At 44.1% G+C, this 14,363-nt stretch overlaps 1 protein-coding gene across 1 annotated transcript in view; it reads right to left on the minus strand.

Annotated features, from left to right (window-relative positions):
• The window catches only part of ERICH6B (glutamate rich 6B), a 65,170-nt gene that overhangs the window by 17,941 nt on the left and 32,866 nt on the right, over nucleotides 1-14,363 (minus strand). Inside the window, exons 6-8 of the mRNA XM_058670741.1 lie at nucleotides 13,311-13,349; nucleotides 8,355-8,443; nucleotides 1,337-1,473 (exon numbers count right to left, since the gene is read on the minus strand). Coding sequence (XP_058526724.1) covers nucleotides 1,337-1,473; nucleotides 8,355-8,443; nucleotides 13,311-13,349 — 265 coding nt within the window. The remainder of the gene's footprint in view (nucleotides 1-1,336; nucleotides 1,474-8,354; nucleotides 8,444-13,310; nucleotides 13,350-14,363) is intronic.

The following is a 14,363-nucleotide window of genomic DNA, read 5'->3' on the forward strand; positions in this document are numbered from 1 at the left end:
AGGTTTTAAGTTCTTAAGATGCCTTGAAGACAGCAAAAAGAATTAACTGTGAGCAACCCTAGGAAGCAGACTTCTGCTGCTGGAAAGAGCTGGACTGTTTCATTTTGCAGACAACAATGGTTTACTACTTGTATGTAAGAAGCAATAGGGGAAACTTGGAAATGAGATCTTCATGGTCTGACAGTATTGCTTTTGTTTGTGAACACTTCTAGTGTTTAACAGTAAACAAGTCTACTGGCACCTGCGAAAAATAAAGAACAAGGAGTAGTGAGGATTGGAGACCTATCCTTCAGGATGCTGGATGCAGGCAAGGTTAACCTCAAGGGAGGGGAGCAAGCCGGCAGCATCCAATGCCCCTTTGAAAATGGCTGGTTGCTTCCTTCCTTCCTTCCTTCCTTCCTTCCTTCCTTCCTTCCTTCCTTCCTTCCTTCCTTCCTTCCTTCCTTCCTCTCTTTTTGTCCGTCTTTGCAAGCTAGTGGAAGGAATTCCTACCAGTTAGCTCCTCAGTGGTGGAGTTGACAGGTGCACATTGCTGTACCCCACCTAGCTTGGCACACTTAGGAACTATTGACAGCAGTCAACACATGAACACATGAATATCCTGCTCCACAGTAAAAGTTTCTGACAGTTCTTCTCTTGTGACTTCGCCAGTGTTGAGTGCTCTGTCCCCAATGTCACTGCTGGAGGACCTACAAAAGGCCCAGAGGGCTCCAAACACAACCATGCCCTCTCAGATGTCTGACCACCAGGACGGGAAAAAGTCAGGCTCTGTGCCAACAGTACTGTAGACTGGAGGCACAAATGTGGTTCTGAAACAGTCTGTGACCTAGTGTCAGAAATGGGTCTGCAACAACCCTATCATTCCCCAAACTGAATCAGGACTCTGGCCAGGACTCCAGCTGAGGTCAGCTCCCAACTCTCCCTCCTCCATGAGCAAAACTCCAGCTGAGGTCTCAGGGGAAGCTCTGGAGCTTGCTAAGCAGATATCCAGGACTTTGACACTCCATTGCTCCTCCTAAAAGCCCAGAGGTTTCTTGCTTTCTGGACTTTTGTTGATGTTTATGGTTCCTTCAAGACTATCCATGCCTTGGATTTCCAGTCTCTGCTACCATGTCCCTTGGCTGTTATCTAACTGTGCCCCTCGGGCTTGTGTGCTCCTTGCCCTGGGGTCTTGATCTAGGTCTGGCAGCCGGCTCATTTTGTCTTCATGCCTGCTCCCTGATGCAGGGAACCTGTTAGTGTGTGTATGTGTTGCTTTGCCCAGTTCAGCCTTCTGCTGCCTCTTCCGGCCTGCCCGCACCCACCAACAAGCAGCTTCACCTCCCCAGCTACTCACAGCATTCTTAGCTTCTTTTTGTTTTGACTTTCTAGCAGCTTGGTCAGGGGAATGTCAAAATCCTCCTCGAGGTCACGGAGAGCAGCCATCTCTTGGATGATTAACCTAAACACTGACTGATAGGAGCTGCTAAGAAACTACAAAAGGACCACAGAATCAAAATCCAGGAAATGGAAATTAACAACTCATTTATCATGTTTCTGACTCCCAAAGCTGTCAGGTGACATTTCACCATGATATTAGGTTACAGTGGGAAGGGTTGGGTGGCTAGAGTATTTCTATAATCCTTCTAACCTCTTCTTGCCCCACCCCTACTTAATTTCCTCGAGTTTATTATTTTATTTTTTAAGTCTCAATATTTAAGCCTCAATAACCAAAAATATTTTGAGAACACAAAAGTAACCTCTTTTTCCAAGTGTGGATGGAGATGGCTATAGAAGGTAAAAATGCTTCCATGTTTTAAGAGCATAACAGGTTGTCTGTATCCTAAGTTTTGCAGTGATGTCTTGTTTATTTGATGTCAAGAATAATACTTGAAAGACCCAATGATGTGAAGCAGCAAGTAAAATGATCACTGTGATGCCAGCATCATCCCACACGAACACTGATTTGATCCTACCTTTCCTATTCTTTCTTTCTTTCTTTCTTTCTTTCTTTCTTTCTTTCTTTCTTTCTTTCTTTCTTTCTTTCTTTCTCTCTCTCTCTCTCTCTCTCTCTTTCTTTCTTTCTTTCTTTCTTTTTTCTTTCTCTTCATTTATTCATTATTGTAAAGGCAGATATACAGAGAAAAGGAGAGAGAACCATCCAATGGTTCACTCCTCAAGTGGCTGCAGCAGCCAGAGCTGAACTGATCCAAAGCCAGAAGCCAGGAACTTCTTCCAGGTCTCCCATGTGGGGTGCAGGGTCCCAAGGCTTTGAGCTATCCTCCACTGCCTTCCTAGGCCACAAGTAGGGTTCTGAATGGGAAGTGGAGCAGCCAGGACGCGAACCAGTGCCCATATAAATTCCTGGCAGATGCAAGGTAAAGATTTTAGCCACTAGGCTACTGCACTGGCTCCCCCAGTTCCTAATCCAGCTTTCTGTTAATGACCTGAAAACAGCAGAAGATGGCCTAAGCGCTTGGATGGTGCCACCTATATGGGAGATATGAACGAAGCTCCTGGGTTCTGGCATCAGCCAGGACCCACTCTGGCTGTTGTGGCCATTTGGGAAGTAAAGATTGATAGTTTTCTCTCTGTCTTTCTCTCTTTCTTTCTCTTTTTGTCATTACTTTTCAAAGGATAATCTTTTGAGAGGCCTGGTGCTATGGCTCCGTGGCTAGGTCCTTGCTTTGCATGCTTCTTTCATCTTCATTTCATTCCCCAGATGGGTGCAATGGCCAGGACTGGCTCAGGATGAAGCCAGGAGTCGGGGAAGGGGCCCAAGCTTTGGGCTGTCTTCTACTACTTTCCTAGGTGCATTATCAGGAAGCTGAATTAGAAGTAGAACAGCCAGGACTCAAACCAGCACTTACTAGGAGATGGTGCAGGCAGCGACTTGGCTTATACACTGCACCATAGCACCAGCCCCAAGAGTTTCTATTTTGTACTACTTAGGCTAGGAGATGAATTTTGGATTCTGCATGATGATAGCCAGAAATTTGTAGTGACAGTAGACAGAAACTGATCATGTATCTAATTCCCTGTTCACCTACAGTTTGAAGTTTTGCACCAATACCATTGCCTCCCAGGGTGGCCATGAGCAGGAAGCTGGAACTGACTGTGGAGTTGGCACTCAAAACACACTCCAATATGGATAGCAGTGTCTGCAGTGGTGCCTTAACCGTTACCGCTGGCATGTTTTCTTGTCTTTCTGGAATGGTGGAAGAAGTATTCTCTTTATTCAGATTAAAGATGCTCTGTGATCATTTCCATTCCCAAGATCTCCCCTCTTATGGGTTGAATTATAGCCCTTGATCTGTGTGTTAATGTTTTAACTCCTAGTACGTTAGTGCCCTAATTCCAGCCTTGTCTGGAGATAGATTCCTTATAGAGATAATCTAATTGAACATGAGGTTGCCAGGGTGGGTGCTAACTCAGTATAATTGATGATTTGTAAAAGGGACATTTGGACACAGAGGTGTGCATAGAGATACAATGTGAAGGGAGAAGATGTCATCTACAGAACCAGGAGAGGCACTTGGGTCAGAGCTTTGCTTTCCTTGCTCTTAGGAGGGGAAACAAGCCTTGTCGATGCACCGGCTTCTGACTTCAGTCTTCAGAACGGAGAGTCAGCACAGCTTAAGCTGCTGTGTTCATGGTACAGCTGGTGTCGCAGCAGCCGTAACAAACTAATTCAGATTCTAAATCCAAAGTATCAGCCAGGAACTCTCTCCTGGGACTTGGCTGGATTATTTCACTTTTCAACTGAACTTTATCTCAGTGTCTTAAGGGACTTAGAACTCAGTATTTTCCAAACTGAACTTAACTTACAAAGGTGCTTTCCTTCTTTTCTTTGCTTTCCTAGCCTGCAGAGCTGAAATGGGTTCCATGTCAGGGTAGGTGTTTGGGCACTATCCTAAATAATCAGAATTTGTATCCTTTGTTCATTGCCTCCTGCCTCCACATCCTCAATCCATCCCCCACAAAAGCCAACAGGGTGATCTGTAAAAATCCAGAATTGGTCCCTTTGCCACGAAAGAACTTAGTCAATGTTTGAGAAGACTTTGGGCTAGATTTTCCTTAAATGATTCTGTAGTATCTATTTTAAGAAACTCCTTAGAGAGCAAGAAGAAAACATGAGTGGAATTACAAAATTTTGGCAGCAAGAAAGAAAATGTCTTTCTAATATAAAACAATACTCAGTAGTTGTGATAAGAAGTTATAGACAAATGGAACTCTCTAAAAATAACAATGTTACAGCAACTGCCAGAAAGAAAGCTGGGAGAAAAATGCAAATTGGAGGAGTTACATTGTGATGCACCAGGTTAAACTACTGCTGGGAATACTCAAATTCTGTATTGAAGCGCTGGTTTGAGTTCTGGCCACTTCACTTCCATTCCAGTTCTCTGCTAATTTGCCTGGGAAATAGCAGGTACAAAATTCCTGCCATCCATGTGAGAAACCTAGATGGAGTCTCTAGTTATCCTAGCTTTGGCCTGGCCCAGTCCATGCTGTTGTGGCCATTTGGGGAATGAGCCAGTGGACTGTAGATCTCTTTGTCTCTCTCCTGCTCTCTATCACCCTGTCTTTCAAATAAGAAAATAAATATTAAAAAAACAGAAACTGGGAAAAAACTCATATGTATGTATGTCAGAAAAAAAGACTATATTTTTTAAAAAAAGATTTATTTTACTTCCATTGGAAAGGCAGATATATACAGAGGAGGAGAGACAGAGAGGAAGATCTTCCATCCATTGATTCACTCCCCAAGTGGCTGCAACAGCCAAAGAACTACGTTGATCTGAAGCCAGGAGCCAGGAGCCAGAAACCTCCTGCAGGTCTCCCACTCAAGCACAGGGTCCCAAGGCTTTGGGCCGTCCTCGACTGCTTTCCCAGGCCACAAGCAGGGAGCTGGATGGGAAGCAGGGCCTCTGGGTTTAGAACTGGTGCCCATATGGGATCTCGGAGCGTGCAAGGCAAGGACTTCAGCCACTAGGCTACCACACCAGGTACAACTGCATTTTTTCAACATGTAAAATACTCTGAAAAAATCAGAGGGGAAAAAAAATAAGCACCTGCTCTAACTTGGATTAGTTTGAAGTTGGCCCTGCCAGGCTCACACTCTGGCACCTTGGTTACAGCGGATGATGTTGAGAAAAAGGGATTGTCTGGCCCAGGTTCTAGATGTTGTCCTATCCTCTCATGTGGGCTCCTCTGTTGTGACATTGTCCATCAGCCTGAACCAGTGGGGCACCCTTGATCTTGGACACTAACCATTCAAAAGTGGAGGTTAAACAAACCTCTTTTCTGTGTAAAGTTACCCTGTCTCAAGTATCTCATCATAGTTATGAAAAACCAGATAAACACAGCAGTGTAATGGAAGAGTGAAAAAAAGCACAAAGACACAGGTGACCAACAGATGGGAAAAGTGGGCGTCAGTGTTCACAATGAAGGTGATGGAGAAGGCGACAAGGAGACATTGTTAACGTATGTCCGAAAGAACCACCACTGAGGAAACTTGCTGATGAGGATGTGAGGAAGGAAGCATTCTCGTGCCTTCTGGGGAAAAACATGGTGCACTTACAGGGGTGGGGAGGTGGTGGAAACTGATCAATATCCTTTATGTTAAAGATGAACCTTTGGATTCAGGGTTCGAGTGCTAGGAATTTCTTTAGCTACACTTGCATTTCTGTGTACAACTCATTGCAAAATTTGAGTGTGTGTGTGTGTATTTATGAAGAACTGGGAAAGAACTTAAGTATCCACTGAAACAATGCTGGTTAAATTATAGCACAAGATATAATCTTATACAAAGATTCCCAAAATATGCTATGCGGGGAAAAGCAAATTACGTATACTGTGAATACTGTGATCCTATTTATGGGTATGCACATTTTTAAAGATATGTAAGCTTATATAGGCCTTAAAATTTTCAGAAGGAATAAACAAGAATATAGAGTAGTTACTTCTGGGAGATAAGGCATTGAAAACTTGAAACATTTATTTTCTAGCCGAAATTACTGTTTCTCCATTTTGAAAGTCTTGTGCTAATGGCAGCTTCACAATTTTAAAGCAAAATTGAATGAAAACACCATCAGAAAACAAAACAAAATAAAACAAAGCAAAACAAAACAAGCAAGAACAAGTCAGATATGTCACATTGCTTGCTGACAGTCCTTTTATGAAAAAGCCCTAGGGTTGCACAGAACTTTCAATAGGAGCACACCTGCTCAATCCACCTGTCTGGCAGAACACTCTGGAATGTTCCTGAATAGACCTTAGTCTTTCTGAACTTCACTCCGTCACGGGAGGGTGTGCTGCTTGTGAATGTGGCAGTGCCTGATCGGCAAAACCTCAACACGCAGAAGCTCTGAGGAGTGCTGAATAATTTAAGAATCTAATTAAATCAATTCCTTTAAGTTTCCACTCTAGTTGAGAAATCTTTCTACAACACCTGAGTTTACTTTCCTGTCTTAATAAATTCAATAAGATAAAGCCAAGTTCAAGCCATCTTTTTTTCTCCCTTCCCTGTGCTAGTTCAGCATTTGAAATGCAAATCTTGTTAATACAGTGCTGCAGAGAAGCAAGTGTGGAAGGTAAGGAATTGAGGGCTACCTGGGAAGTGAAGCCAGAAACTTTCCTAAATATATATATATATATTTGAATATATAAAAATCAAAATTTTATATAAAATATATAAAATTCAAACATATTTGAATATATAGAATATATGTTTATTCATTTAAATTATGTATTTATATATAAACATGATATATTTATGTATAAAATGTTTGAATATATGTATTTATAAATATATATATTTGAAACTAAATATCTAGGTTGTGGCTTTTTTGTTTTGTTTTGTTTTGTTTTTCACAATGGAAATTTAGAGAAATACATCTGCTTAATTTTGGGTTGCAGGGATGCAATCTTTTGTTGTCCTGGTTGTAGTGAGTAAATGCAACCTTGATGAATAATAGTACTCTCACTCACCAACCCAGGTTATAAGTCTTAGAGGTAAGTTGACACAGGAAACTAGTGCCACCAGGTTGCCCACCAATCAAAGTGTTTATGTGTCACATAAACGTTTATAAAACATAATATTTATAAAGCAGAATGCAAATTTTGGTTTAAAGGCAATACAGTCCGAGTATCCCTGCTCTGAATTCTGTTTCAGACATAAAATTTTTAAAATAAGGAATATTTGTATATATGAAAGGTCTTCAAAAAAATCTCATGGAACTGCGATATAGGAAAACAACTATGCATGGATTTAAGATTTTTTTGTACCCATATAAATTTATCATCGAATTTAATTTTCCATGAACTTTGAGAAGTATCTTCATGCAGTGAGATGCATTGCTGATGGAACTTTAGGCACAGCATTCATTTATGCTCTTGTACTTGATACCTGGAGGCAATGCTTTATAGGATTTTTTGTGATCCTGTGCTTTGACTGTGACCTGTCATATGAGGTCAAGTGTGAAATTCTCCATGTATGGCATCATGTTGATGCTCAGAAAATTTCAGTTTAAAGCATCTTGGATTTCAGATTTGTGGATGAGAGATGCTCAACCTGCAAAACACGTGCAAAGCTTATCTAAACGATTCTGACTTTCCATCTTGTCTCTAGGTAGAGCAGGGGAGAGGACTCCTGCTGAGCTTCCAGTGCTGTTTCTCTGTCCCTCTGAAGGGTGAGGTTGGAGGACCTGAGAGTTGGGGAGATGCTAACAGGTGTGGTGTTTGCTGGAAGTACAAATTATTGCCTAGTGTCTTCTGTCTTGCCAGGTTGCCCCATTAGAGACAGTGGACGTTTCTTAACCGTTAGAGTTTAGAAGTTGCTATCTTTTTCAGCACCCAGTCTGGGACACGCATGGTAAAAAACAAACCAAACCAATCAAACAAAACCCAGAGAACTCCTTCCCATGTTGTTCCTTCCTTGGCACCTGAGGCAGCAGGCAGTCCACCTCCTCCTCTCCACTGTCCAGCACCATCTTAAGTCATTTTTTTTTTATGTAATGTCTAGGGTGTTAAGTTTAGGCTTATTTTTACATAACATTTCCGCAAAAGAAGAATCTGCTTTGATAGCCTAGGTAGTATAAGTGTTTGATTTTTCTTGTGTATCTTGGAGCACTTTGTACATATTGCAAGAAGAGCACTCACAATAGGAGCTTGCAGTGTGACATTGGATTTTGGTCCTGGTTGACTCAATGTGGACTTCTTAAACCTATATCTGCTTTCACGAAAAGCCCAGCTGGGCTATACCAACAGCATAGTGAAGCTATGGATCCCAGACCTCAGGCAGCACTTGTGTCTGGCCCTGAACCACCTGCTCTGATATTTGGAGAAACATGGTCTCAAGTTTTTACACAACTTACATTGACATCGAACTCTTCAGCTTCCTGTTTGTCACTAACTTCTTCTAGTAGAGAATCTTCTACGTTCTTGTCAAAGCTTGGCTCTTGGTCTTTTGGTTTTGGAAGGCGTAAAAAAAGCAGGACATTTGGGAAAGAAAAAAAGGGAGAAGTATATTTATGACATTTATCTTGCCCTTTTCAGAAAAATACACACGTAATGAAATGCTAAATAAATTCACCAAATTATCTAAAATTCAACTTGAGGGTATTCATGAGGTAGAAGAAGCCAAAGGATCCCTTTTACTGGCTGACTTGGAAAGCCAGTGTTGTTCCTGGGGCTTTGGAGAGACATTGGACAAGTGACATTCATTTATGCTCCCTCTACACCTTGCACAGTCACCTGGAGGCAATGCTATACAGGATTTTTTGTGTCCTGTGTTTTGAATGTGACCTGTCACATGAGGTCAAGTGTGAACTTCTCCACATGAGGGCATCCAGAATGAAGTAAGGGAGTGAGCAGGAAGACAGAGCCTGCCTAGTGGGAATTAGAAGGCTGTGAGGATACAGTGATGGGAGCTTGACTGACACATGTGAGGACTGCAAAGGGCCTGGATGGAATATGGTGGTGGGCCAGATGGGAGGGTCAGAGAGAGACTGAGGGGCAGGACCAGCTCGGGGACCCTGTGAGCCTGCGGAAGGGTCAGAGCTGAGATTTATGGTGAGTGTGTTTTTCTTTTGGACACTGCAAGCAATATATCTTCCATCACTTTTTGCCTAAGTAAAGGTCTGCTTTTAAGAACTCCATCCCGCTCATAATTGCTACAGTGGAAGAGATGACTCTCCAGGCCTGTGAGCTGAAAAAAGGCTCCAGGAGATGGTGAGGACCTTTGTTCCTCAAGGTCGGCCACAGCCTCACTGCTCCCTGGGCCAGGAAGGGGACTGTATCCCCCTGGGTTATGGTGTGCAAACTGAAGAGCGAAACTGATCATTAGTATTTAGGGCTGTCTTTTCTTCCTCTGGAAAGGAGCAGATCCTCATCAAGGACCCTGAGGCAGAGGCTCGCACATGACAGTTGGTCCCTCAGGGAAGTCATAGAAATCTGTGGTGGAAGCTTCAGGAGCACACCCGTCCCTTCAAGTTGGGATGTCCAGAGAGATGCAAAGATCACCCAGATGGCATGGGGTGGAATGCCTTGATTCTGTGTGTGTAATGGACCACCTTCCTGAACTGGGCATTCCTGGAGGATGAACATCTATGACTCCATCTTAATCTCCTGGTGACCCAAGCCCTACCCCCTGAACAAGATCTAAAAGAAGGACAAGCCCTGGATATATGGCCCATGATTCATGTTTATTCTGGTTAAATGACTGTTTTTGGCTGTAACCCCTGACCCTGGTAACACTACCTTCACTTCTGCAAACTACTTATGGCTCCTTATGTGCCGTCTGTGCCCATCTATCTGATTAACAGTGGTTTTTTCTTTTGTTTCTTTTGTTTTTTTTTTTAATGTCCCCTCTGGTTTTTCTTTCTTACTACTCAGAATGTGGTTTGAGTGTTTAAAAACTCTTGACTTTGGAGGTTCGAGGCGTAGTCTATCAGCATCCTGCTATGTGGTTACTGTCCTGGCTGTCTTGGCTGGTGAATAAAGACTCTGAGTTCTTTAAGTCTTCCTCAGACTCATTTCTGAGATAGATTTGGTGAACTTGCACCATGTTCCTTTAGGATGTGGGGACAGAGAGGGGACATTCTTCGCCATCTTCTTGGTGCTGAATTTTGGTTCCATAATAAACTCCCTGACTCATCTACGTTCTTTAGAATGAAGAACTCCATTGAGTCGAGGCTACCTGTGTGAACACAGGATCCTTTATGCTTACACACTGCCTCCCTAGCCTTGGTGCACTCCTGAAAGAAAGAATTCCCTGAAAATTATTTCTCATCATACTCTGCAGGTACACATATGCAGTGGACACTTGGGTACTAAAAATGGCCAAGGCCAGGGCATGCCCAGAAGGATCGCAAAAACACTATTTGTTCCCAAGCTATGAGCCTTGGAAATGACTGAAGGAAGTTTTGAAGAGCCCTATAGGGAAAACCCAAGAAGAACTCCTGGGAATTCAAGCAAGCACTCAGGAAGTTCCTTATGGATGGCACTGAGAAAAGAAATCAATACACTGGTGGGAAAGCGGTCTGGGAGACTGAGGAACAACTGATATAAGCGGTTCTGAGTTCCTTCCAGTGCCTGCCTGTGATGGGAATTGGATTTGGCTCAGCCCATCATTTGTGCGGCCGTATGCAATAATACACAGTTTGCTTGCAGGGGGAGAGAAATAGCTATTTATCATAGGGAGAAGGTAAACTTGGCAGCCCCCGAATACTGAGAAGTGGTTCTTAGAGCATTGACTTCGGAGTGCTAACTAAGCTTGGTAACATTAGTATGCACTGTCTACATGTCAAGCAGAACCCAGTGAACAAGCAGTCCTGTAGCTAGAACTGGGACTGCCTTCCCAGGAAGAGGTTCACTGATCATGAGGCTGGCCCTCTGAGGGGGAGTTCTGTTGACCTTGATCTCTGTTCTGGTGAGATTGTTAGATCTTCCTGAAGTCACAAGAGGCTGGGGGAGGCCAGAGAAAGTGTCAAGGCAGGTTCTGGTGGTGTCTCTGACACCTGTGATCACAGCCACTGGTGACAAGAAAATAAATCAAAAGGAACTTCCTGAGTGCTTGCTTGAATTCCCAGGAGTTCTTGTTGTGTTTTTTCTATAGGGCTCTTCAAAACTTCCTTCAGTCATTTCCAAGGCTCAGCAGCCCTGCACCACGCCCCTCATTCGTGCAGTGGGGACAATCACACTCTTTTGGGCAGTGCAGAGGACCAGTGCTAATGAAGGACCATTCTTGGCACACCCTGTCCCCCAGTGGAGCATGACTTCCCCTGAAGAAGTCTAACTCCCTCATCCAAGTGTGTCTTCTGCAAAGCTTTTCTTAGTAGAACCACAGCGTCTGGATTGGGAACACACGTTTGAGCTGTATGTATTTTTCCTGCTAATGTGGAGTAGAGCCCACAATCCCCACAAACTTTGGCATTTGGTAGAGGTATCAGGTCTTACATAAAACACAAACCTCATTCTATTCCCAACCTGTATCCTTTGGTTGATTGATAAGCCTTGAACTTTGCACTATGCATCCTTTCAAGAAAGGTACTGCCTGGCACAGGTTTCTTCCTCTTATCCCACTCTTAAGGGGTGTTTTGGAGCAGTGTTGTTCGGATGTCAAAGTACTGTCCCGGAAGTTCTTTGTTTGACCCTTCTATCGGGTTCCTGAACCTTCTTCCGTGCCCTTCCTTGTAAAAACCCAGCTCTAGCAAGAAGTTTGTTACGCCTTGTGTAGGAATGAACCACTCTTGCTGGTGACCCTCCGTGTCTGATCGGCTTCCTCTCCCCCCAACACCTCCCAGGGGATGTCTCACCATGCAGGTCCACCTGCAATGAGTAGCCTGTGAGGTCAGCTCCGCCCTGATGTCTCCTCCCAGTTCCCACTGGCTTGGCCCTGTTCTTTGGCTGTGTCCATTCCCACTTCTTGCTTTTGCTATTTTCTAAGCCTAGCCAAATCTTTCTCCTCTCTTCCAAAATCTCATTATTGAGGGCTCTATACTCATCTCAAGGGTCCCGGATTAATGTCTGGCTCCTTGTGCCAAGTTTCCACCAGATGATATTTTTCTTTGACAGTTGATGAGGAAGAGAGAGACTGCAGCTCTGGGAAATGAACAGGGGCAGCCCACTGACGAAGGAGACACAGGTGACAGTCGTGTTTTCACCTCCTCCATCCTTCATGTCATAAGATCCTTGTTATCCCAAGTAGGTGGGTCAAGGGCTGGACTGAACTGGCATTTGTTGCAGGCACAGATCTGTAAGCTGTTCTAAAGCCTGGTTACTCCAAGTATGGGCTGTGGCTGAGCAGCAGCAGCAGCAGCAGCAGCTTCCAGTAGCTTGTTAGGAAGGCAAATTCTCAAATCTGGGAGTCAGGATCTGCACTCAATGAGATCAGCAGGGGATGGTGTGGCACATCAGTGCCTGAACAGTGCTTACTCCATCACCTCTGGAGACGGAGTAAGGTGGAGACACTTGTACTTGGCAGTGCCCTTCTCGGGGAGAAGGAATGCACAGTCCTACGTTCAGCCACGGGGTACAGAATAGGGTTGAAATGAGGCATATACAAAAGGTCTGATATCCACATTCCATGCCCAAGTGGGACAGATCAAGTTCCTGAAGTGTTTTCTAATGGGACTAGGTCTAGTTAATTGCTGGGTCTTTGTTTCATGGAGTGGTGCGTGTAAGCCGAAGTTCTGTCACCGTAAGGATTCCCCACTCCTGTCCTCACTAATAAACACTTACTAAACCTTAATTTGGGGCTAGCACTGTGGCACGGTGGATTAAGCCATCTCCTGCAGAGGCAGCATCCAATGAGGCACTGGTTTGCTTTCAGCTCCTCCATTTCTGAGCCAGCTCCCTGCTAATGTGCCTGGGAGGGCAGTTGAGGATAGCTCAAGTATTTAGGTCATTGTACCCATGTGGTAGAGCTGGATAAAGCTCATGACTCCTGGCTTTGGCCTGTTGTAGCCCTTGGCCATTATGGACACCTGGGGAGTCAAGTAGTGGATGGAAGACTTGTCTTTCTGTTGCTACTTTTCCCTCTATAACTAAGGCTTTTGTAAATTTTTTGTTTTTTATTTTTTTAAAATCCTGCATCACTTGCAGGGACCCTGGTCAATTTGCTGCCAAAGATTCAGTGGATGAGTTTCTATGGACAGGAAGAGACAGGGGAGTCCACATGTTCCAGTCAAATCCTGACTTTCAGGCCTCAGGAGTTGCTGAGAACAGACCAGAACTCTAACTGTGTGGACACCTGCAGGACTCAGTACAAATCAGACCACCCTGTCCAGCACACACTGTGGAAGTCAGGCACTTTCATGAAGGACTCTTACCATTTTCATATTCTTTATCTAAGTCACTGCCACCATACACTGAAAAAGAGTAGGGAAAAAATTAATATTAATAGGAAATTCTTGCAGGCATATGGGAGACTCTAGTTTACATCTTTAACTCCTTCAGGGAATCAGTTTAAAAATCATCTCTTAAATCAGCCAGGAAGGTCGTTTGTTTTAGCATAGCACGCATCCTTGACCTTCAGCTCTGAGTCCTACAGCACAAGCTCGGGGAAGAGCGATTCTACCACCCATTGCCTGTTTTTCATCTTGCCCATCAAGCTCTGAGGAGCTGAGACAGCACTGTACAGCCTTATGTTCAGCCCCAGTACACAGTAGCCTATGGTACATGCTGCTGGCTGACTCTGGGGAGCCTGTCATCTTCCTTCCTAATGTCACTGTAGATATCCCCTCGGTTTTAAGAAGCTGAAGCACTTGGCTCTGGGACTCTTTCTTGCTTTGACACTAAGTTCCAGAAACAATGCTTTGGCTATTGGCCTTAATAAAGGCTCCTGGGCCCGGCCTGATAGCCTGGTGGCTAAAGCCTTTGAATTGTACATGCCTGGATCCCTTATGGATGCTGATTCTAATCCCAGAGGCCCCACTGCCCGTCCAGCTCCCTGCTTGTATCCTGGGAAAGCAGTCAAGGACGGCCCAAGCCTTGGGAGCCTATACCCATGCGGGAGACCCGCAGGAGGCTTCTGACTTCTGGCTTCTGGCTTCAGATCGGTGCAGCTCCAGCCATTGCGGCTGTCTGGGAGTGAGTCAGCAGATGGAAAATCTTCCTCTCTGTCGCTTTTCCTTTCTGTGAAAGCGGACTTTCCAATAAACATAAATCTTAAAATAGAGGCTCCCATGTCTAAAATGGTCAAGAAAGAGAAGGCGCTCCTTAGTGAGGGCATCTCATCCTGTGTCTTACTTTCTCCTGGACCGATTAGTGACTTTTGTATGTTTTTAAAAATTACCTCTGTGGAGGGTTTATCAGCGCAGTAACCATATTGGACTGCTTGTGTTCAGTTCCTGGCTCTGCCTTGGATTCCTGCTACTTGATAA

This window comes from Ochotona princeps, chromosome 12 (genome assembly GCF_030435755.1).
Source record: "Ochotona princeps isolate mOchPri1 chromosome 12, mOchPri1.hap1, whole genome shotgun sequence".
NCBI lineage: Eukaryota > Metazoa > Chordata > Mammalia > Lagomorpha > Ochotonidae > Ochotona > Ochotona princeps.